A 26,730-nucleotide genomic window follows, 5' to 3' on the forward strand; every position below is an offset into this window, starting at 1 on the left:
CCTGCACAGCGTCGTCTGCTCGGGTCACATGACTTTCTGAGTAACCATAGAAACATGGGTCGACCTCTGTTGCTCCCTCAGTGAAGTCTGCTCGTTTGGACTCGCGGTACAGTTAAACCGGAGCCATTACAGATAGAATAGTCCACTTCACGATTTCTTTTGGGTAACCTAAATAATATTACTCTAATACATAACCTTTTTGATAATTTCGCGGGAATGAGGTTAATTGAACTTCTCACTATTGCCTAATAGAATCTCTCGCTTGTGATTGGCGCGCATCAGGTATGCAGAATTCACTACACAGCTGCTGGCCATTGAAACTCCGGTTTTCCTTTAGTTTCCGAGACAGGTGGGCATCACTTCCACCCTGACCGAGTCCGCAGACAAGATTCCTGTCAAGAAAAGAAACCAGAAGTGTATGGTTGAAATGTTCGATAAACAAGGTTCTCAAAAGAAGAGATGGAGGGACTATTGGGTCGACTCGGGGAGTGAATCGCAAGCTCTTTTATCATCGAACACAAGTTTAAGGAGCAAAGGAAGTTACGGGTAATTATAAGTTCCATTGGACCTTTTTTTACTAACATTATGACAATATACCTGCATGACTTGTTCCGAAAAAAGATTTGAGTGCTTGAATCATTTGTTTACCCTGCTTCACGCCGAGCGCGCTTAATTTAAATTTCTCAAAATGTGTGTGAAAACTCGCTGTCAATGTGGTGGTACAGTACTACGTAGGTAAAGCAACCACCCAAAACCCAGAAAAGATGTATATTTTTTCATTTATGGGCCCCTTTTCATTACTATCCGTGACATATGTATTGTATTTACCAACCTTCCATTGAAGGCCTAAAACCGTGCTCCGACTTGGTTCTCACTGCTCAAGTATGCAAAACGACTACCGTCCGTGTGGTGTTGAACTTTCTTCCGAGGACGTAAAATAGGCCATTTGCGAAATTAAATTACTACAGAAAGAATTAATTTCGAAAAGGTTTAAAATTACTCCAATAGGGGTAGCAAACATTTTCTTATAACGAAGTTCAATCTCCAGAACCAAAGACTTAAAAACCGCGAAGGCTCGCAATGCATTACCAATTATAAGTGTATAATGTTTCTATAGTAGTATTAGATGTTAATTTACGCCACTGATTTAAATAAAGCTAACATTGATGTCCAATCGATAAGGCAAAATATAAATGTATTTTACTCTGTGTATTTAAGGTCATATTTCGGTTTTTCAGTCGTAAGTATGAGGATTACTAGTATTATTACGTAGTGACACAAAGCGATCGAAATATTTACTTTTAATAGTGGAATGAATTAATTATCGAGACATTGATCATACTTGACCATGAGAAACGAAGTCTACCGGACGCAATACTTGGCTAATGAAGCTACAATTTACTAGTGTAATACGTTCAGTGTATGTTTAACAATAGTGAACTTACTCCTTGACTTAGCGATCGCGTCACCGAATTTTCTCGTGGTGTAAGGCACATAACACGAGGGCTTCTGAAAACAGCATGTTAATAGTCTTGGGTTTGGTTATGGAGATTTGAGTCAGTTTAGTCTTTCCTTAATCAGAATGTTGACATATGCGGAGACCTCGCAGACGCGGCGCACCAGGTCGGTCAATCCTTAGCACACTGCTATGTGTGGGAAAATCCTTCTTGTTTAGAAAATGTAGTCTTTCCCAATCATAACAAGCCCTTCATTAAGGCTATGATACTTTAATTGTATGTTTAGTCTTCCCCATCTAACCATCACGAAAGAAAACATGTTATCATCCTCGTTCTGTTTCCCAAGGAATAATCGAGCATTTGTGGGAGATTATACTGACAACATCGAATTTACTTTCACAGATAAAAAAATTTCCATGTTTGATCGTAGGTTTCCGTAGAAGCATAGCGTATGCTTCTTCTCACCTGAAGGGTAACATGAAATGGCCAGAATTCTAAGTAGGGATATATTCAATGAAGAAGCTCCCCAAAGCATCCACAGGTTCATGTGTGAGATCCGTTGACCGTCTTTCTTTCTTAAAAATAAGCAGGTTCTGTGTGGTCCACGAGAAAGGTTGAGAGCAAGTGAAAGCAAGAGTGACCGCCGCAATAAATTGGTCTTATTTCACATAAGTGGTTTCCAGTCTGCAACCAAAAATCTTACATGTCCTGGAGTGACTACTATGTTTAATCGCCGGTTTGAACAACGCCAGAGAAACGTCGAAAAAATACAGTTTAATCGTATATAAGAGACGGGGAGCAGTAGAACCTTTCATTAAAAGAATTATAAAACTAGGGAGAATCAAACAAGCCAACTCCCTTAAAAACCCCCGCGGCGAAAATTTTTTTTATAAGTTGATAAAATCATGATTTTTGAAAGCATGGGTAGATAACATTACTTATTGATTGACTTTTTCCTCAAGCTAAAGGCATGAGGTAACCCTCAATTACTGTTAAACTAGTGGTTTGACCAGGCGTTGGTTATGTAAGAATCCCTCTGGAGGGTTTCAGGTTGCATGGATGGTTATATAACCGTTGCATCCTGCGAGTGTTGGTAGGCATGCAGGTGAGTGCGATGGATAAATTCGAACGTTAGAGATACGGGAACCCGGCTGAATGCTATCTGCGGTTGCCCTCAGAGTTCTCATACCCAGAATATCCTATGACAAAACTTTTGCTTGGGAATGTAAAACATTTGTAGGGTTTTAACCGGAACCATTAGTAACCATTGGACTATCACTCCACTGACGCAGCGTCACAGCACCCAACAAAACAAAAAAGATCCGTATGATCCCCTCAGGATTGAAGTTGATGTCCCTTAGTCCCCCTCAAAGATCTATGAATTTTTCTAAGGAAATTCAGATGTGATTCAGTATTAGAGAACATAAGATTACCCATTTCTAAGGATCCTGAAAGAAACGAATGTGACGAGATATTTTCAATCGGAGTATCTTTTCCGATGACTATTTTTGTCTTCACATACTAAATGCTGTCTGGTTGTGCGCTGCTGCATATTTTGAATGTGCAATTAGAAATATAATATGTTAGTGTCGCCCAATGATTAATGTACCCATGCTCTTGACGATAAGTAGAGTTTACTAACTCCATGTATTAGTTTTTGTATTGTGGATAATTTTGAATACTTAAGTTTCAATAAACAGGCCGATTTTTCCTCTTATGCCACCTTCAGACAATACCTACGCTCTAAGAGGCAAACGTGTTCCTCCTCCCGGCATCCTTTCCGTGACATGCATTTTTTAGTACTGAGCTACACATCACATGGCACCACGCCAATATTGTGCCTTCCTGTAATGCGTCGACTCGTGGTTTCCGAGGGACACGACGACGAAAACGCAGGAAAAAAACATTTCGCATCGCCTAAAAAGGCCGCAAAGTAACTCGCAATGAATGATATTTTTGTCTTTTTCCTTTCAGGGGTCCAGGTGTGATGTTCCCCGATTCGGAAACCAGCGACTACGAAACTTCCACTCCTATTCGGCATTCCCAGAGCGCAGTCAGCCTTCCTGAAAGGTCGCATTACAGTTCAAGGTAAAATATTCACTCATTATCTAGGATAAAGATTCCCAAAATGTGCATCGCCACCCCGTTGGGACGTGCAGAATTATTCCAAGGAGAGATAAGACCTAAATACAGAAATGTAAGGCCGAAAAAGACAATGAAAATAACGTATTTAACGATTCAATTCAATTTAACGAAATACATCCGTTTTCATTCATTCAGGTTCTCGATAAAGTAGGTTTTGAGCGGTCCATTAAGATAATTATCTGCGTGTGACTAAAAAATTCATCTATCTATTTTATCAATATATTATTACCTTCATTTCTACATCACTTTAGTCTTCCTTAGTGCTGTCTAGGAAGCCGACTCTCTTCTTTCCTCTAGCCCACCTACACAATATTCTTCCTTTTATCACAGCCTCCAACATATCTTTTAATATTTTACTCACCCTCGCTCTCCACCATTTTCGAATTTCCTCCTGTAACTAACCCTCTTCGCCCACCATCGTTAAAATATGAGCGTTTTTCTTCCTTTCTGGTATATGTATCGTCTCCATTCACGGCCGCACCCACATTTCAACAGCCTCCTTACTACGCTCATCCTGTTGCCTCCAAGGCCAGGTTTCAGATCCATACAGTGCGAAGATCTACAGACGACTCCTGTGTATTAAAGTTCTTTCTTATCTTTTCTTCATATAATTCCGTGGAGTACCTGTCATCTAATTTGTCCTTCTTGTAAATACTTTTTTCGTTTACGCAATTGCTATCATAATGTCCCAACTACTATCTCTATTCCTCTGAAAATACTGCCTACATACACGAACGGCTATACCTGCACTAATTTCTCTCCAAGCTCCTTCTTTAGTGTTTAATTTAAATTTCCTACTACTGAAGAATCTCATTAATATCATTTTCTTGTGGTTAATTTTCATTCCATATGTCTTACATTGTTCCTGTAAACCACTTACTATTAACTACTTGTCTATGACTGTCTGACTTATGATTATTGCGTGATAATCTGCAAATATGATCTTATCATCCTGTCTTCCTGATGTATAAATAGTCTACTGGTCGCTGGTCCAGAATGTAAAGCGAAATATTCATCACATAATTCTCCAAGTGATGTTTTTATGAGACTGAAGGTTATTATTTCACGGATTCTACCATGAATTGTTTTATTTTTCAAACTCATAGAATTTATTTTTACTTCTCTGTCGATGTAGCTTATGTTTGCTCTTCCTTCTTATCTATAGGAGACCGTACCATTATCGGAACGATCACCGTTTCAAAGGGGGCGTGGACAACCTCTCTTCCATACCGATGACATACAATAGGTATCAATACTATAACAAACTAAGAACTTACGCAGCTGATGAAGATTCCACTCTGGTAAGTATCACCTGGATAGTAGTATTACGGAGAGCATACGGAAAGCAATTAAGGTGTGACGAATATGTTTAAGACTCTTAAGACTAAATATGAATATTCAAATTTGTTCTCAAGGATTCAGGCTCACGCGCAAGCTGTCAGAAAACTTGATGAAACATTTTCTGGCGTCACTTGGTGGAAAATCTTCATATTGAAATTGAAAACAAACAACTTGGCTTTTCCACCTAGAACATATTTTATTTACGTCCTAGGTTTCGTCATGGTATGCCTGACGATGTTATACCATAACGAAACCTAGGTCGCAAATAAATAATTTTCTATGTTAATGCAACAATTTCAGAGCGTAAAAATCATTCGCCTTGACTGGGACTCGAACCCAGATCCCTCAATATCCGGTCGAGTGCTTTAGCCACTTAAGCTACCGAGGCGTCCTCTTAAACTCTGAAATTTTTTTTTCAGAGTTTAAGAGGACGCCTCGGTAGCTTAAGTGGCTAAAGCACTCGACCGGATATTGAGGGATCTGGGTTCGAGTCCCAGTCAAGGCGAATGATTTTTACGCTCTGAAATTGTTGCATTAAAATGCACATTAGCGGATGACTCCGTTAAAAGTTACTGTTGCGGCATCTCCCGCAGTTTCTTTGGAATTTTCTATGTGTAAAAGACGTTGTTTACTTTCAATTTCAAACTTGATGCATACTGTTACCCCGATGATGTAATTATTCGTGAAATAGAAATTGATATTTTCCATCAATTGCATTTGTTTATTTTTCATTTCTAACGTCTCCTTGAAGTTCATTGTTGGCATTATGTTTATTTCCCGTCGAATATACATTCTTAAAATCACCAAATTTCATCATTAGACATGTCGAAGGACTCATGATTAATTATGAATTTTAGAGTTATCACTTTCGTCTTTTTCATACCTTTTCAGTGTTGTAATTTTGTAATTAATTACCTGTGATCACGATCTTAAAACTTTTCCGGGCGACCGTTCAATAAATTTTTAATTGAATCATATGTTTTCGGCAAAACGCAATTCATATTTCTCACGCGGCACATGTCACTTAAATTTTGAAAACTGGTCGAAAGCCTTACGATGGAATGCTGCACACAAAAAGTGACAACAGTTTTCTTGCATTTTTTTATGTACTCTTGTCTCGCCTGCACAACCACCTTCTTCAACGAACGGGTTATAGCAGTCTGCTTAAGTCTAACGCTTGGAATTAAATAACTCTGTCTTAGGATAGAGACTTAAAACATTTTCACAATTAATCTGGACTAAAAATTCGTGTAGGGAATGTTCTACGCCCGAAAAACCTCTTGGTTCCACGTAGTTACATATTCAATCTTTAACTTGGGAATGAATAAAATCAGCCTACTAAATTTGGAAAATATAGTATGTAGTACTGTTGAAAATCTGTTAATCAGTAAAGGCCACATAGCCAAATTTATCCTAGTTTAATTAGGGTTGAAAGAGTTACATTTCCAAAGAATGTTTTTAAATGTAAAGATGAATTGTTCCTTGTGCTATCAGACCTCGGACATCATTAGACGCGGTAGTATGTGATGACTGCACATGTAACGAGTAAAGGTATAAAATAAATCCTCTCTTGCATTTGGCGTCTGGGCAATGTAGCTGGTCATGTGGTTAGGGGCCAACAGAAAACCGGTATGCAGCACCACGCGCTCGATTCCGTCATCCACATGAAAACTTATTCTCCCGAGAGCTCGCTTTCTCGGGACAAGAGATTGTGCCTCCGGCGAGGCACAAGATGACGGAATCCATTCCAAGGCTGACCTCAAACACGGCGGGCTCCGCGACGTTGGCTCCATGCTTAAGAGTTCAAAAAAGTCGGGTCGGATGAGAACGATTGGAAGATTTGATACGTAACCTTCTGACCTTAGAGCAGATGTTAGGTAATTCCGATTTTTATCCGATCGAAAATTATGATACATATATCACAACGGTCTATTGTAATTTGAAGGTTTAACACAAACGGGGTATATAGGTAGCATTTCCATAAAATTTGTCGTTATGCACGAATCTGCAATAGTTATTTTCCGCCAGCAATCACTTACTTCGCTTTGTTGCGAATTCATTAATAGAGGGTTTATTTAACCTATTTAAATTTCTTGTGGTTTTCAATGCGTTTCATTCCTTCGAAACTCAAATTTACTTTAAATAAAAAAACCATTTGAAAAGTATACTTCTGTCATGTTAGTTATAGCTTACAGTACAGAAGTGTGTGATTCCAGGGTCCATTAAAAACCTACCCCATGCCAGAAGACCACTGCTTATAATAATCTGAATATTTAAAAAAAATTTAATATGACTAGTCTTTTTAGAATTCGTAGTCGAATTACTGGGCTCAATTTTTTTTCCTTAATCATTGTTTCAGGATTTTCTGGACAATTTAATAAATTCACTTTCATGAAAAGACGCAGTAATTAACAGCTAATATAAATACTAGTACATTTGACAAAAGTTCATCGAAAGTTCTTTAGGGCCATCTGAAGAAGGATCTTGATCCATTAAAGTATTCAGGAGATACGATCCTGTGCACTCACACATCTGAGGGTCAGGCATTTAGGTATCTTTTACGTAAAAATTAAGGATGCTGTGGAACCAAGAGCCCACTACACGTATGTCTATTGAATACAATATACGCCGGGCAACTTTTCGTCTCCCAAGTACCACGGAGATTGTTGGAGTTTCCGTGCGTATATAAGGATTGCGCACAAACTATTGGATTGACCTCATCGATTATTATTGATTTAGCACGAAAGATTTTAACACTAAACCCTTCTATGAAACCAGGGAAAAATCATATCTGCCCCATCAAGTGGTGGTAGAAGGAGTAAAGGAAGGAAGGAAGGAAGTAAAGGAAGGAAGGAGCAAACAATATATACGATTTTCCGATTTTCCAACCCACTCCTCTCTTCACGATACCGTCACCATTAAGTTTCTCGTCAACCCATTTATTATCTATCTCCTCACTAGTCCTGGTCGTATTTTCTTACCCACCAAAGGCAACACTTTGTTTTTCTCTTAATCCAATTAACTCTGATAATACGTGTCCTTACTCATTTCTCATAAGTTCTCTGACGTTCCTCCTTGTGCATATTTCTAAGCTTCAAAGAACTGCGCAAAAATGTTTTGGTCAATTCAATGTTTCCTCTCGGGTCCGGTACTCCATCAGGTATTCCTGTCTTAGCGAGAGAATTTAATCCTTATATAGCAGCCCTCCTGTTTTCGGTTCAAATTTTGCCTCAATATGAAAACTGTTTTACGTGCTGCTGTCAGGAGTTAGGTGGAATAACGGACTATCCGATCTCAATCTCGCCGCAATAGACGTACTATTATTATTATATCTAAATCTGAAATTCAGTTAACTATTCAAGTTTCAAATATTTATTTCAATCTCCGCAAGCCCGCAGAAATTTTAAGCCGAATGTACGGGACAATATGCACATATATTCGATACGTGGGAGTGGAGGATAGAAAGCACGAAGGGGCAGAAAATACAGAAAATGAATTAGTGGTCAGAGATTGTCGGCATGGGAAATTGAAGGGAGGTAGAAATGGATGGTAGACATGCTGAAAGGATGTTGAAGACTATGGAAGGGAAGAATGCTGAATAAGAAGCACATAACGAATAGGCATTTGGATAGCGCCCTAATTTAACAATGGTAACGCCACGTGAAGGGGGATAGAAAGCATGATAAACCTAAGTAAGATATAGTGTACAGCCAAAGGCGTTCATAAATTGCTCAACACACTCGGATATGTGGAAGAATACAGAGATATTCCTTACAGTTACATGCTTTTAACAACTCCTTTATAATAATAACTTTAAGTATTAAATGCTCCCAAGTTTGCCAATGCCACAGTGGCCGACGCTCACTTGAAGTGAATTTGAGCTTCGTAATGACTGGTCGGACCTCATCGGCTTAGTAGTCGGTTTACTGCTATCGCTGGCTTGCAACGTGCATGCCACTTCGACCGTTTTGATTGCATTGGCGTGCAGCCGTTTACACTGCCCCCATAACCATCTTTGGCTCATTACTCCGCCCTCTCTGTATGAGACCAAAGTACGTGGCGCGCGTGTCACTGGTCACTTCCGCCCTCTTAGACAATTCTTGCGTCAATGGGGAAGATTTTTTGACTCCTACGAACGTGAATGCATGATTCCAGAAACGCAACTGGCTGGGGTTAAAGTGTTTTTGTTGCGAAACGGCTTTGTGTGCTCCCTCTAGCGTTTAGGCTCTTTTTTATCACCCGTCCCTTCTCTCTCCCCTGCCCTGCCCCTCGACCCCTTGGAGAATCTCTCCCCGAAGGCCCATCGGAATCTCTCGGAAGCACACGTGCGTGTCTGAACGTATGGCTTTGGGTCCGAATCACCCCGTCGAGATGTTGTGATACCGCTCTATCTTTGGGTGAAATCGAAGAGGTCTTTTTTGACAAACATGCTTTTGTGTTCATTGGTAAAGATATACATTGCGATGACAATTAGCCATTAATTGAAATATAAGAAGCCACCACCACCCGGGTCTGCGCATCTGCAAAGGCGGGATCGAATATCGATAGTTTCTTGTTAAACAATGAACGTTCTGATCACCGGATCAACCGATTGGAGACAACAACGCGAAGTCTTTCATTATGAGAAAACATAGAGCGAAAAAAAACCCCTGCGCCCTCATATTATATATGACAGATTTAGTTATTTGGCTATTTTCTCTTCTACACAATGAAACATCTAGGTTCATAAAATGCTATAACCAAAAGAACGAGCATTAGATAGATTGACGGTATTCATGCAAACGACTTAAGTGAAAGCAGGTCGATTTCCAGTGAAGAAGTTAAACTGGATGTAGAATATGACCACGACCTTTTTATTTTTTGGTGAACCAGTGCAGTGGCCTGCAAAAAACAACTTGAAGTTCGTGTATGAGCCGGTTTCATTGGCAATTAAACTAAATTATCGCATAATTCAGACCAATCAGTATGGGTTGGAAAATTCGATATTTTTGGTCATATAATAGTGAATCTACTCTACTACTAAAAGAATATCCCATGAATACCTAGAATAATCCTTCAAAATGCCAGAATCGTCGTTACTAGCCATATGGACTAAATGATTGAACCACCCTTCGCTCGCATTAAAAAAAAAATAAATTATGCAACTTTGCCGCCCTGTGGATAAAAATTTCACCAATTAAAAACTATGTGCGCGAAAATGCCATTTGCGATTATCTATAACCCACACGCTCCGAAACGATGCGTGAGAGGTAATTTAAGCGTCGGATATTTATAAAGTAAAATTTTGTTTTCATCATTGTTAGGATATAATAAGGAAAATTGGCTGTTAGTTAGAAATAATAGATTGATTTACTGTAACCTTTAGTTATCAGTGGGCGGTGGTGAGGGCCCAAAAGATTTCAACTGATCATAAATTGATCAACGACATCACAGTTAATGGTTACACTGTTACGATAAAACTGGCTAGATCTAAATCTATACGTCTCTTTTTAAAGAATAGTCGTTCATTCACATTATCGTATCAATAGCTATGTATAATGCTGAGCGCATTGGGTCTGCAAGTAAGAAATTTTCTTCTCGAGTGGATATAATGAACAATGGGTCGGGGATATGATCATGATTGCTCTCGTGACTCACAATAAAATCTTTAAACCATCTGTGAAATTAAAGAAATTTTTTACGGGCAGTAGAAGATAATGTGAACAATATATGTTACGCTTGTGAATGAAGCACTACATCAATTTTTGTCAGTTGAAAGAAGTCTTTCTTTTTTAAATTTCCCAAGATGCAATTTTTCTATAAGATGATTTGGTTACCTTCTCCAAGAATACGCACTCGTACATATTTCGATAGCAATGCATGCATGATAAATATTCAAAAAAGCAAGAGCTTACTTTCAGTAATTAACTGAGGAAGAACTGATATGTGAGCGATCACAATAGGAAATGTGGATTGAACTAAACGTATTGAGGGGCTTGTAGATGTTATGATTTTTATCCCAGTTCAGCACGCTTCAGGTCAACTGGGTAATTAACATATTAAGATATTTTGCTTTTTAAATTTCCAATTGATATTATACGTATTTTTGCAAGGTTTAATCCCTCGCATCGCAAATATTTCTGAATACCAGCTGCGTGGAGGAAGAATTAAAACAACTTAAATTCACACGGTGATGCAATGTCTTTGTCCTACAATGTCCTGCAATGTCTTATTTCGCAAAACAATTATCCACTACACTGAGATACGGTGGCAACAAATATATGGAGAATATGTATATAGAATTTCGTTCCTTATTTCCTTTGTGCCATGCATGTTTAAATTGAAAGAGGCCAGCTAGTGTTAGCACTAGCTAACCTCTTAGTGTTAGTGTAATTGTAAGTTAATGATTGGCACAACGCTAGCTAGCTAGTGTTTTGCAAATTTTTGCGGAGGGTCTCCGCTTTGCCTTAAAAACCATAAATAGGCTTCACGCATGTAATAGCAACTTTTTTCACATTCATTGTAAAACGACGCTTTAAATGACAATCATTGGCAGTTTTCTACCAACCATATCATTACTGCGAACCATATTACTATACCATATACTTCGAACCATTTGCCATAAATTACTCGGGTATGTATTCATCCCCTGCCACACACCCTAGTGGTGGCTTGCGGGGTACTAAAATATCGCATATCAATATCATATACTTGTCAATACTATTATTATTATTATTAATATATTTATAATTACTCCAATTTTTTATTAACATTTTGCCTACTAAATTATATAACATAAAACGTAGAAATTGGAGGAGCTGTGCATGTGGATATTCCAGCAAATTAAGCAGAATTTCATTATAATGAAGTTAAATATCGATAGGTCGACCAAATGCGAATGAAATATGAGCGAACGGAACTAGTAAAATGAGAAATTATGATGGCCAAAACTACAACACAAGAAAATGTAGCGGTATACTTAACACCGAAGTCTCTTCAAGTATTAATTTCAATCCAATTAAATTAAAACTCTTTTCATTATGGCATTTTGATCAACCAGCTGAAATAAATTAAAAAAGTGAATTATTCTCATTTTTTTCTCAAATTACCACGAAATATTTTTATTCGAAGGTATCAATCGAAAGTTTTGTATTCTCTCTCTCTCTCTAATTAGGTGTAGAATTCCTCATTCATAGCCTATCCTCTGGTTAACATACAATCAGTAGGATAATATTTAAATGGAAAGAAGGAGCAATCGTGGATTACATCATCATCAGTCAAACGTTTTTGAGCAACGAATGCACAAAGTAAAGTTTCGGGTACTTTTGAAGTTGCCCACTTAACATGCTCTTGTAAACAAATTTATTGGACTAAGGGTAAAGGATATCGGTAAAAGGGTAAATACCACGCAACCATGCTTATCGCAGTATGCGCCAAAATTATCCAACGAAGTCACATCCCGCCGCCTTTTGTTTGCGAGCAATCTTTGTGTCCACAAATGATGTCGAGTTTCAGATTATCTTACGTTCCGAGTCGGCCGGAGAGGAAGACCTCCGTCATGGATGCGGCATTTGTGATATTGTTGGCATGCACAATCAGGAATTTGAAATCTGTACATGCTTCCATAGAAATTACTTGAAAAATAGTCGATAAAATTTCACTCCCTATGATAAAAATAATACTAGATTATTGCTAGTATGATTTCTGCTTGCTTAGGCCAATAAATCCCGCGGTATTACTCATTTATGGTTTTTTAGAGTTAGGTCAATTTTAATGAGTAGGATGAGTTGTCATAAAGTGGGAAGTATTGCGTTAATACGATCAATCAAATTTTGAGACAACTGATAACCATGGGCTGTCCATTTTCCATCTCCGCCGTGAAGTTAGATGTCATCACCCTTTCATGATGTGAGCAAAGCCTCCCACCCAGATTCAAACATTTTTAATGATCGACAATTAATTGCTAATTTTCATTGTAAATGATTGGCCAGTTGTAAAGGGAAAACGATAGCAAAATACTATTGTTTTCTTCATTTTAGCAAGCTGGTATTTGTTTTAGCATCTACCAGTACTGCATCTCTGTCGGTGTATATAGAAATACTATAGCTAAATGGATACATACTATAAATGAGTTAACGGATATATTAAAGGAATGAACGATCAAGTGGCTTGAATAGAATGGTCCTGCTAGGATCGCCGCACGAGGAGCAGAATAAAAATATTTTATTACGCACATATTTAATTCCATTTTTCAGTAATTCCCTCCCCTCCTAATCCAGAGAGTCGCGGTTCGATCCTCATCGAGGTGGCTTTTCCTCCTCCTAGGGTTTGTGCTTTAATTTGTTGTTCCTGTGGTTGGAAAAGTGAGAAAAAATAAAAAGCGGATACATTTGGAACAGTCATACAGTTCAATGCCAACAGTAACGTCTCCAGTGCTTAGAACATCTCTGCATTGATTCTCTTTCGTATTGAAATCATGGAGCACTTTTTTTAGAACGTGAAATTCTTATGATACGGTCACGCCGATACGCACGGAATTAAACGCTCTCTAAGCTTAACATTGTACCATCCTACCGTCGTTGGAAAATATTTACCGAAGATGCCTCTGCACAATTTTACTTGCATAATGACGCCCCCCCCCCCATATGTATACGTCTAATATTATAAAAACTCCACTGAGTCGATAAAATTATCTCTACCCGATTGCCTGTTAGTTCTCCGATAAGTCATTCTCCAATCCAATACTCCTGATCAATATGCATTGTTTTAATGACAATATTTTTCTCAAATTAAATTAAATCATCTGGAGAAAATCCGCATATTAGATCGATGGATGTTTTAACCGAAAACCTTGTTCGCTTATTTTCCTATTGATTGAAATGCAAAACCTATCATTATAAATTACTAATTCAAGGTGTCCATTTGGTAGATTAGGCTTTATGTTATCCACAACAAACTGGGTTGACTTTTTACTATCATGACCAAAGCTATAAAATTCACAATGAAGTGACTATCGAGACACCGTCGATTAAATTGAAAATAATTAATAAAAACTAAAAATCAATTTATTACGACGAAAAAATACCGTTAGGATAAAAAATTCTATTACAACAACGTTATTTAAAATATTGGAGTGTTATTGCTATTGATTTGGAATGCTGTCTACATTAAAGTTATTATTTACTCTTTCCACTCCAGCCAGGGCGAAATGACCCTTTAAATTAGTAGTTCTTAAAGTCAGGGTCGAGCCGGCAGCGAAGTCGGGAAGGTCGCATGGGGTCACTGGCGAAAAACTTCGCCACTGTCTCGTTGCTAACCACTGATTGCGAATTGGAGATTCATGAAATCCATCGAAAGCAGAAAAAAACCCTAATTCGGGGTCTAAAATTTATTAATAAGGAATAAAGTGTGACTGACCTCGATACTGGAATAAGGAAGGGCTAAAACAGCAAAATACGCTGCGATAATTTTACTTGTATATGTATACTATCTACGCTCATTATGATAAGTAATTTAAAATAACACAGTAATCTAAAAAAATATCGTAAAAAGGTCTATATTTCCGTCGTGGCGGAGAGTACATATTGGTAAGGCGTAAACGGTGTTTTTGCTAGATTTAATTTCAAATCGTGACCTTAAAGTGCAATTTATTACTCCTAATTAAGCTGATAATCTAAATATAAGAGATAAATCCCAAAAAATGACCCTTTGCAAAATGTATTTTTATTTCATTAGTATGCACGGGAACTACTCACCAAACAGAAATGTACAAATGTACAATACTACCATCGTAAAATATAATGTATACTTGTAGTCATAAAGTGGGTGCAAAAATAACTTAAATGAAATTATATTTTCACTTGGAAACAATAAAAATGCATTAAATCCTACTTATTGACGTTTACATGGAAAGATTAAGAACTGGGTGAAAAGAGACTCGAAGCTTTCCCTCTATGTTAGCGCGACTCGTCTGACAGTGAGGGTCATTCAAACCACCACGTAAACCAAGCAAGCATCGCATCAATTTTTTAAGCGAAAGACACATTGAGGAATCTTAAGAAGAGACCTTGATGAAACTGCAGTAGGATGAATGAGAAAACTTGCCAATCGCGAAAACAAAAAGTAATCCTCCATATTATTTCTCAAAGCTGAAATATGGCAGCTACTTTCTTTCAACATATTTCACATTTCAGCATTTTTTCCTTCCTTATTCAACCAAAGTGCATGCTAGTTCAAATTAAGAAATATAGCTCTTTTTTGATATGATTAAAGAAGGTTTTTTGCGGTTCTGGAATGAGTATCGCCCAATCACTAGTGTATGTTCAGAGATATCATTGTAACACGCATGCTCGAGGAACTCCGATAAAACGAGAAAGGAGAACGTATAGAGCCGAGTAGAAAATGAGAAAAGTGGAATACAGTTCGAGAAAGAAGATGAACCAAACGAATTGGACGTGCGTTAAGACCCAGAGGTTTCATTAGGAATATTATACAGATTATGTAGAAGGGAGTTTTCCTAGGGATAGAAGACCAAGGGACAAATGCATGGAGATGACGGCGGATGAAATAAAGAAGAAAGCGCGAAAGAAGATATATCACGAGAATTGGGCAGGATATTTGTAAGGACACTGGGAACTCTCCAATCATTAACCAAACATCAGATTAGAATGGCGGAATGAGCATATATGACGGATATGTTTGACCCCGAGACAGTTTTTCGCGCACGGATGCGTTCTCGTCTGGTCTCGTCTTCCAGAATGAGGACCCATTTTGTCTCGAGGCTCAATTAAACCGTATCTCAAATATGGTACTGCTTTATGTGTCCCTTTGAGCCAAGGACACGTTATCCTACTTCTCCTGTCGTCGATGAAATAATTTCGTGCCGAAGAAAATACGCAACAAAATTGTGGTCAATCACTGTATGTACAATCAGAGGACTAATATCGAGGAAATGGTATGGAAACAGTCTGTATGGATTCCGGTGCGTTAATTTCTGTCTAAATGTAATCAATCATTCCAAATTATGTGGGTGAGCTCGATATTGATATTTATCGAAGATATCACCTGGATCACTCTCGAATAGTGCGCAGGCAAAGTAGTTCTCGTTTAGGATTTAGTGCATCTTTTCCTTCAACACTTTCCTCATTGAAGATGATTTCGTGGTGACGAAATATTAGAATTTGAGTATTATTTCGCGTTCACGTATATAATTATTTAGAAATATCTTCGATCAATTTTACGAGGCTATTATCAATAAAAAAAGTTGTGCACCAGTTTTTCGGTCGATCAAATAAATATTTTTAGAGCCCGAAAAATCACAAATACTATAAGCACGTTCACACCACGCAAAAAAGGACGTAATCGGGAATTTTTTCAAAACGCATTCAGTTCAAGGCCTGCGTTTTCATTTTACTTTCGAGGTTAATTTTCTCATGACTCCCATAGTTTCCTCTATACTCTGTACGTATGGGGAAAGTGACCAGAAGTATAGCTCAAACCAACAATGACAATTTAAAGTTCACTCCCTGAAGTGAGATATCATCATAAGCGTAAAAGACTGTCCTTGAAAAATAGTCTCAGAAATTCAGAAAACTTTGTTTTTGTAATGATATTGCATTTCTCTCCTGTAATATTTACATGCTATTCTTCTTGCTGTCCAAGCGGCCGCCTTCACCTCACTTAATCCTCTCGCCAGTCTTACTCACTCTAATTTTCTCTTCAATCCTAATTCCTTGCCTTCTCCTAATTTTCTCAGGAAATTATTTTCCCTCTTAGATTCTTCTTTGCTATCCCACTCACATTTTCCCTCCTTTTAAACGACGTCCAGTAAACGTTCAATCAAGGTTTAACAACCTTCGTCCTCGATCAGGCGCGTTAATTTACTGATTCGGGAAGTATATTGAATGAAAGTGGGAAAACGTCAAGGGAATTAGGATTAACATTTCCTTAGAAATAGAGGCGTTTTCTTTTAATGTGGGGAAGGGAATCGGTATTAGACAACGTATCGTATACCCATTTGTGAGGGAGGGCCGTCCGGAAAGGGTAAGGGGTGAGTGACATTCGGCGAGGTTAGGCAACATGAGAGGAGGGACATCTGAAGTTCCAAATGTTAATGCTTGAGTTATAAATAAATGGCACATTTCTTTGAGGGTTTTTATGCATTATGTTTGGGCTTAATTGGAAACTACGGCGATGTTAAAATTGGTACTAGAACTCACATAAGAATCCACATACTATTGCTGTTCACTCAGTGCAGCGCGCTATCACTCCCTATAATATATTTTATTAGCTATCAAACGCAGTTATAAACCATAGAGCTTAATTCTGTGACTCATCCGAACCCAAAAATCCTCAAATGGGAACCTACAGTTAATAGTTTACCTTATACCGCATTTAGGAATCACAAGGAAACGCCAAAAAAAGCCTGATCCAAGGTTATACCAGGGAGCATAGGTAGTTTTCACAAATTTTCTCCGCACTATTTTACCCCAGAATAATTGTTTTGCGTCAGTTAAAGCCATACTTAGTTTCACATATGGTTATTCCTGAGACTTCTAATACTCTTTGTCTTAAGGCTCTGACTATATTCATCCACGACTTTCTCTGTCTACCCTTTCCTCTCAAGCTATTTACTCTTATCTCTTCCTCTTCGATAGCTCTTTGGTGATTCAACTCTCATCTATACTCTTAATACAGCCAGACCAGCTTGACCCAGTTCTCTCATGGTCGTCTAATATCTTTTCATTCAATCCACATTCGTTCATAACCCACTCATTACCCCTATTAACCTCAAATATTCCTTGAAGTATGCCATACCCACTATATGTACGCTTACCCAGTAATACGCATTCCGGTAAAAACCGTGCAGTCTTTGAAAAGAGGGGAAAACTGAGGAGCTTCTTCCTTTTGAAAATCTGAAAAGCCTACTGCCCCAGTTGACCTTCCGTGTCACACCCTTCCAAATGAACGTCCGCTGGTGAGACGAAAAAAAAATACATTTTTAATCTGCATTGGACGCCCCAATTCTGTTATCGGGTCTTGATTTCGCATTTGAAAATCATATCCGTGCGGAAATTCCGGGGTACTTAGTATCAAACTGCTTGCGAGTAAAAAGACGTCACTATTAAAAAAAAACTTTGTGGAGAGCAGATATTATACTCAGAAGTTTAAAGAGAGGGAGTATTTTATCAGCAGATTATTCTTAAGAAAATAAGAGCGAAACAGACAATTTTCAGACGAATTATCCTTCAACATTCTATCTGCATTACTACTAGATTGAACAACTAAAATGCATAAGGTTAGATTCAAGTAAACGGTACAAATTCGAAATAATAGATTACCTTCTTGCCACCAAACGACATTGAAAGATAAATTTACATAAATCTCATTCTACCATTAGTTAGCAAATGGTGTTAATAAGTGAACACAATTGTGACCTCAAACCCAACAAATTTCATAACCTGCACATAAGCAGCACCTTCGGAATCATGCTTTTTTTAAAAAGGAAAATACAGCAAGTTTAACGGCCTTTTAATGGGCAAACAAAGCGGAGCTCATCACCAATTACAGGTAACCTTAGGAAAATATGAATAATTTAACAAAAAAACAAAAGCAGGTAATCTCTGGCAAATAAAATTATCATCGAGATCACCCGACACAACCAACATATTTACTGGTATAACAGAAGGAGAAATTCAAACTCGTGTCTGCATCAACCTCTACAAGTATCAGCCCGAAGGTTGGTTTGATTGGGTTCATCCATTACTAAGTCCTACAGTGGTTGAAATTCACATATCAGGGTTGGGGTGGGGGGGGGTGTTCCTTCCCCTGTGCCGCCTATGGTTTCCCAGGATGGTTTGGTGCCCGAAAAATTGCACAGCTTGGGTGAAGCTGAGGGCGTCCAGATGAGTCATCCGGGATCGAAACCCTTCAGCCAGCAGCCCAGAGCTCCACCCACTGGACTCACACGTCCCCACAGAATAATACAGATTCTCATCAATGATGGTGACCTTTTTGTCTAAAATATCGATATGTAAGTTTTCTCTCCTTCCGTGCCTTATTATCTGAATGCCGCATGTTTTGTTTTACAGCCAACATCTCACACAACGTTTCACTAGATCTTTTGGCGAAAATATTTTACTTTTCATATTTTGCTTCTCACCCAGTTTCTCGATTACAAATGGGTACGTGGTTGTATTGCTGTTATTCAACGAAAACATGGGATGATTGATAATTGAACATTTATGTCTATTTCCTTTTGCTTTAAAATGTAATTAACATGCCTTTATTTATTTAGTTAAAATTTAAGAACTCAAGAAATCTATTTTTCTTAATGATATCGGCCGCGTCGCATATTGAGACATGAAAACTTCTACGTCTACGTATCATTCTGTTATCCGCTACAAGGGCGAGCGGCAGGGAGTGTTCAGTTACCAGCCATTGGAATAATTACTGATTGCTTTATCGTAAATAATGGTTCACACTATTTTAGTCTAGTATCGTGGTCGGGAAGAATGATTCCTTGCATCGATTGGTTCTGCAGTCCATTTCCTTTAACTCTTCATTCTGGTCTCGCCTAACAATGCAATGCGACTCTAGGATTATTCTTTCTCATTTAATCACACGGTGTGTGTAACATCTACTATATTGGTATATATCAATCTCGTTGCGCCTAGTTTGCTGGGACTTGAGAGTTAAGTACCTACTAATTAAATGGGTGCCATATAACTTATTCCCTGACCATTATCTTTGGGAGGGATGTTCTTCTTTAACGATTTCCGATTGCGTGTCGTTCCCGCCAGTGAGGTGAACGGCTCCGAGACTTCTGCGCAACTTCGCCAAATGTCACCACGGAGATTATAATATGGGATTACTATTAATCGCTCATTGCACCCGCGTCCAGCCAAAACCGCATCTCTCCCTCCATTTAAAAAGACGACCCCATAACGTTCGTTTCGGAAGGATTTGTCCTGGCAGCATTCCATAATTTTTGGGTTTGTTCTTCTTCGCGCTTCGTGGCCGGGGTCATCTTGACCACCGATTTGTAATTGTGTCACGTTATGCTGTCAGCATATGATAACTTCTTAACAGTGTTGATGTGACCGAGCATGTGATAAAATCGCAAAAAAATGAAAATGTGGATTTTAATGCACACTTAATATAATCGGGAGCCTTTAAAATACGAAAGATTACACCTATTACGCAGAATTAGACTCAATAAAAAATGTAAGGAAGGCGCGCCCTTATATTTTTCCATTGTCGCCTGAAGCTGAAAAATACTCCAATGTTTTCGTTTTTTCCTTGACTGTTTTGCTTTATTTCTTGCGAGTGATTGTTCTGACTTTCTAAAAAGTATTTTTGGTGCTGAATGTCCACCTTTAAAATCACGTGAACGCGCGTACAGATTCTCTGTTTAAAATGACAATGAGGAAAGCGTGCAATGAGTTGAATTGCAATACACTGAAAATAAACAATTTATTATCCCCTGAATATTTTTTCGCTCAAGGAGCGTTTGGTCAACATCAACTGTAATTAAAAGACGCATTTATTTTTTTTCTTCTTCTTCTTGTGACGCTTCAGAGGGTTCAAGTGCCCCTAAAATCCTCATGAGTCACTCTTGGAATGCCACCAGGTTTTCCATGGGTTGAACCATCAAAATTGGCAATACAACCATTTCCGGGGTGGGACTCGAGCCCGCGACCTCTAGTATGTGGGCACATTACTAATTTGGTTAATCTGGCCGAAAATCTGTGCTTTTCCTTCAATTCATGGGTCAAAATATGTCCAAGAGGTATTCGCGAACATGAATTCACACTTTACTCGCCACGATTTGTTTTTAAGTTACCGAAACATTCATTTCAATTTATAAATATTTCACCTCGCTAATGACCAAATGCCATTTTTAATACTCCACACTTACGAGATTTTCTATAATTCTCTATATTCAGAATGTATTTTGCAAACATAAATTAAGGCTTATTGCTTTACCTTTCCGGGGGAATTATCTCACAGCCTAGGCTTATTTCAGCCACCGGCGTCTTATTGTTTCAGCAGAAGATGCCATCTTCGCGAAGAGTCATGGGAGAAAGTTCTAATTCACAGTACCTTCCTCTTTCAGCAATTGCCGGACCACGTGCTTCCAGAATGCTTCTTCGTTCCGTACATTCCAGGGACAACCGCCGGAGGGAAACAGAGTAGCGTCATTACAATGTGAGTAAAGATGAGTACCGTTATTTAATATATAAACCTTTGTCTGCACGACAAGTCAAAAGGATTTTTACAACAATTTCGTCTCGGAATATTTTCATCAGAATTACTGAGGGTATTACTACAGTTTGACTTAACAAACTGCTTATGGTCTATAATCTAAAATTATGATACACAAAGGAGCCCTGAGAAGGACAAGTTAGCGGTGCACTTGAGGTTGACTGTAGGGTTTTTGTTGAAAATGTATTATTCACATCACGAGCTATTTTTATGGTGACATATTATGCTAAATACTAAATGAAAATGTTCAGAATATTTTTACGCAACGGCATTTGGAAAAACAAATTTGGTAGGGAATGACGTATCTCAAAACATATCGTATGGAATCGTGAAAATGGGTATAAGCTTAATTGTTGAAATATGACGAAACCTATATCTTAACCGCTTATTAGTTCATGTCGCTTTTTTAAGTTTTGCTTCTAGATCAGCTCAATTACCTACTGCTATTCAACTATCAATTTTAATCATTCGAAAAGTTGTGAAAAATGAAATACGATATTTTTATTTTTAGATGCGATTTTGGAGGTGATTGCATACTTCTTGGATTTTGAGAGGGTGTTTAACAGAGTGAACTGGGCACGTATAGTGAGAATGTTGTCGAAGGGTAAACCTGAGATATATACAACTTATCAGTCGGAACCTACAGAGATGCAGACAGTGAATGGAGAGTCAGGATAGCCACCCCTAACTTAGCATTAGGTGGTAAGAGGGCAGGTAGCCACGAAGTAAGACAGGGATATCTGTTATCACCTGTTCTTTTTAAAAAGTATTCCGAGAAAATGGTAAGAGAGGTAATGGAAGGGCTGGATGCAGGAGTGAAAGAAGGTGAAGGAGAAGAACTCTTCAAATAACTTTGATTTGCAAATGATCAAGCTTAAGTAGTCAGTATGCCAACAAGCTACATTCATTACTTAGCCATTACAGAATCAGTGTGAGAATGAAAGTGAGAATTAATGAGAATGTGAGAAAGGAATGAGAATGAATTGTGAGAATATGAGAGGTTAGGGGATATAAAGTAGAGCAGGTGGAACAGTCCACCTATTTAGGCAGTCTTTTGGAATGAGATGAGATGAATAGTAAGGACATTAAAAGAAGAATTGTATTTATTAAAGAAAAATTCTATTTGAAGACATCTTACGACACTTGCGATATTTATTACGTTATATGGGGAACAGAATGTTTCCGACGATGCATTTATGAAAAATATTCATTAATGCCAATGTGTATCCAAACCGCCATAGATATATCACGAATGTTGGACGCAATAATTTTAAATATTTAATACCAATCACGGCTGCACAAGCATATTAAAGTCGGATTTCAGTACGGCATGGTTGCCTTCCTCGATTTCAAGGAGCCGAAGTCAACATTTAACTGTGGTTCGGCGGAAATTAGACTGATTTTGAATGTAAGTACCGAGCGAGTGGAAAAAAAGCCAGTTTTTGATGATTCACTGAGATTATAGTCAAGTTTGATCCTTTGTAGGACCAATATTTTGCCTACTTTACATTTTCATTTATATCCCAAGAGAAAATTGTGTACGAAAATGATGCATTAAAATAGTCGATTTTTTAAACAGATTTTTACTAAACATAACAGTTTCAGGTTTAATTTTGTGGGATTCCTTCACTCCCCCTACCTCACCCCTTCTCCTCTCCTTTCCTCTCCCTACCTTACTCCCTTACTCTTGGAGCCAGACTATATAAGTTGAAAAAATGTTGATGTACTATGTTACCTGATGATGAAGTGCAGCATTGAAACCATGGTCGTGAGGCATTAATTCTTTATTGTGGAAGTGTAAAGTTTCTTTTTTACTCTCATCAGATTTACTCTCATGTGAACTACCAACATAGTAATATGTTGGTAGTTCATATGTTAATTTTCATTCAATTTTAGGCAGGTGTATGTATATTTATATTTTAACTATCTGTGCCTGTCCTAATTATTATTTCGTGCGTTAAGTAGTGAAATTATTACTTAGTGACTTCCTTCTTTGAATGCCCGTGATTCCCTTCTCTCTTCCTGGAATATCTAATGAGCCCGTCCAGAAGGGTTTACTGGAATGTGAGCATTGGTAAGAAGCCGCGCGCTCTTCCCCTAGACCGTAGCTTCAAAAGAAGCAAATAAATGACCGCCGGCGGACGCTGCGGCTCCAGGCTTCGTGTCCTTTCGAAGTCACGGTAAGGCCTCAAGAAGGGCGTGGCCCTCAGCCAATAGGCGGACGGATTGAACATTTCACTCGAGAAAGTTTTCAGTATGATGCCGAGAATTTTCACCGTGGGGATGGTCATATTCGTCAAGTGTTTTCGTGGTAAAGAGAAATGCGTCCCTACAAAAAGGCTTCCAGGCCTAGGTTTTGGATCATCTAAGAAGATAATCTTCACAGTTTAATATAAACAGTTAAAGAGGAGATTTTGGAGGGTTCGATCATTAAATTCAATTAATTTTCCCAGCCAAAGCTTATTTTTTCGATCCGACCTCGAATACAAGCTTATACAAATAAATGCCAGAGTTAATAGGATTCGGACACCTATTTATCCGGAAAACAGCAACATCATTAAGTCCCAGAGCCGTAGCCCTTTCCCACTCTCATCTTTTGAAATTGGATGTTGCCTTATTCCACAGTTGGCTTTTGGATGTAATTATAGAAATAGATATAGGAAGTAAGTGCAGTTGCTCTAGTAAAAGCTATCAGCTGATTTTCCGAGGCTCACGCCCATTGATAGAACTACTTATCAAAGGTAGCCGAGGCTTATTATCTTTCGTAATGACCACTGAATAACGCACTTCACGTTCAATATTTTCTTTATTCACCACGATTTCCGAATAAACGGAACCTTCACTTACTCAATATTTTTCGGACTTCTAGGTTTCCGTATTGCCTGAGTGTTACCACGTATTCCAAAGAACGCATTTCATGTTAGATTAGTGGGAGTAGACGCGTTTAATTTTTTTACATCTGTTATCACGATCTGTGAGTTAGAAGTGAACGTCTTGGGTTAGCTAACTTCCCTCTATTTCCTATAAATTCTCATTCGGTCTCCACCACAAAGATTTTTCGGTGCAGGAATTCAACCCGCATTATTTTCTATCTTGCAGTCGTCATTTAATCTTTGCTCAACCATCCAAGATTTTATTAGTATCGTGTGGTATTTTCTCTTCGTTCGGGATTCAAGATGAGGTACAAAATGACACATTTACTTAACCTTTTCATTCGAATGTTTCTCCATATTAAATACAAGTTTCTATAACTCCTTAGGCATTTGAAATGTGAACTCTTCATAAATGTGACACACCCCCATGTGAAAACCCCTTCAGCACCAGTTTGACGCCCAAGTGCTTCACTGACTGCAAGTCTTGCTTGAGGGTGATGAAAGAAAATTTCACAATATATATCGAGATTTGATGAATCCCCTTGGAAGATAGATAGTAGATAGATAGTTTTCGGGTAGTTTTAACGTTATTCTAATTATTTCTATTGTTTTGACCGCGAATTTTTCTTCGGCAACTAAATGGCAGAGTATGTTTGGTTCAACAGTCTTTTTGATCACGTCTGTAGACATTTCTTTGTGATGATATTCTGATTGTTATCGTTAGTTTCGTTGTGGTCATCCTAGTAATGCAAAGTGGGGTAATATAACTATCTCGGTGTCGCCAATGAACTATTTTTAATTTCCCATTGAACCAAGCCTTGCATGTAATCCTCGTGCTTTCATCCGAAGTTCTTTTTACTGCGTGGAGGGAATTAAGACGGACGCGAGCGCGCAGTGTTTTTTTGAATGCTCGCCGATAACATCGGCTGGATAATCCTTAAAGTGGTTATTGAGCAAAACCTTTGACTTTGGACTCCACGGAGGGGATGGCGCAGGCGTTTAGTGGACTGTATTGCCTTATTTTTATTGTTCTCAAGTTCGCTGTTTTTTGTCTACACAACTCTTGACCTTCGATTACGAGTTTCCGCTGCGTTCATATGGGATCAAGGTCTTGCTCTAAAATTCACGCTTGACGGTACACTTCAAGGGAAGTCTTCAAGCTTTGGGAGCAGGGCCCTTTTATACGCAATGGGGACGATTCGACGTTGGAATATCCGACTCCTAACGCGGACGAGGTTATTGCATTCAATGGGCGGGATTTCTTAAATTGAAGCGTATTAAGGTGGTGACTCTTTTTTACAGGTTGAAATTCTTTCGCCTAAAAGGCATCTCTTAGAGCTCAATTAGAAGCGAGTCCGATGCTTTCTAATGATCAGACCGAGAAGCGTACACGGTTTGCGGGTGGATTATTATCTCGTTCAGACCACCTTCCTCCCTCGCAGCTGCTGCTCGAAAATCCAGAAGAATCATCGTTAATAATACTTATCAGGAGTAAATTATTTCTTTTCGTGGGATATGAGTATATTAGAATTAAGAAAATTATCATTGTGTACTCATAAATTTCAAGAAATAATCGATCGAAGTAAGCCCAAATTTCCAAATGTTCAGTTTTAAACTAAACGTGTGAATAATAACAACTATTATGTGATACTGATTTAATGCTTTCAACATCAGTAGGAAACGTTATACAATCATGAAAGCTTCAGGTTGACACTTCGGAAATACCTATGTTATGGCGACCGTCCTCGTAAATAGCAAGAAAATGTATTACCATCTTATGAATTTATTGCGAGGTTTGACATGTTTTCTTTCTATAGGTGACATAATAAAATATTCTATATGAATCCAGATGAAAAAAGACTGTTTGAATATCGTGAGACTGGGTTTAAATCGCTAAATAATTGAATGATAATGTAACAATTAAGAATTACTTAAAAATAGGAAAAAACACTATTCTTAGTTGCGAGAAAAAAACGCCTAAAGTTATTTTTTCGTGCTGATAAATTATTACGACGCGTCAGAGAAATGTAGCAAATGCAAAAACATTTTGGCTGTTTTCTGACGAACTTGGCTTTAACTAAGGGGCCTGCGGTTATAAGGCTAGCCAAGTTTGATTTTTTAACAAAATTATTGGCTATCGCAAGCGATGTTCTATCTTTAAATCACGGGCAATTAATGGCGTTTATATTTTTAGTCTTATGTTTCAAGACTTCGAGCTGTGTTGAACCCATTGACCCCGCCCCTGTCCTCACTTCCTTCCGATAGTGATGTTTTTATGTAGTAATAGTGGATTTATTCCGATAGAGGTATTGGGATCGAAATTTGTTGAGAAAACTATCGGAGGATAAAATGCACTCAGCCTTGGAAGCTCCCGCAAAAATTTCACGGGCCAGTTCTCTCGACGTCACGTGATCTACCCCGTGCACCGACATGCGCGACCTTCACTAGTGCATATCTTGCGGAAGGTCAGTGAGGATCACGGGCGGCAGGCATCATCCTGTCTTGACGACTCTTTAACTCGACTGAAATCCCCTCTTCGGCTGCAGGCACTCTTCATTTAAAGTATGCTTTTACTTTTGAGTTCCGTCGTTGTAGCTAGTCAGGATTAAGTAAGGTAAAGCTAAGTCTCTCATTTATTAATATTTAGGCGTACCTTCACATTTTCTTCC

General features: G+C 38.3%; 1 protein-coding gene across 1 annotated transcript in view; it reads left to right on the forward strand.

The window, feature by feature from the left end:
- Positions 1-56: 56 nt before the first annotated feature.
- Positions 57-26,730, forward strand: part of LOC139694965 (neutral amino acid transporter 9-like) — a 62,497-nt gene continuing 35,823 nt past the window's right edge. The window contains exons 1-5 of the mRNA XM_071593515.1: positions 57-163; positions 338-546; positions 3,432-3,545; positions 4,768-4,903; positions 21,040-21,131. Coding sequence (XP_071449616.1) covers positions 419-546; positions 3,432-3,545; positions 4,768-4,903; positions 21,040-21,131 — 470 coding nt within the window. The 5' untranslated portion in view covers positions 57-163; positions 338-418. The remainder of the gene's footprint in view (positions 164-337; positions 547-3,431; positions 3,546-4,767; positions 4,904-21,039; positions 21,132-26,730) is intronic.

This window comes from Hetaerina americana, unplaced genomic scaffold (assembly GCF_022747635.1).
Source record: "Hetaerina americana unplaced genomic scaffold, ioHetAmer1.1.p SCAF_6, whole genome shotgun sequence".
Lineage (NCBI taxonomy): Eukaryota > Metazoa > Arthropoda > Insecta > Odonata > Calopterygidae > Hetaerina > Hetaerina americana.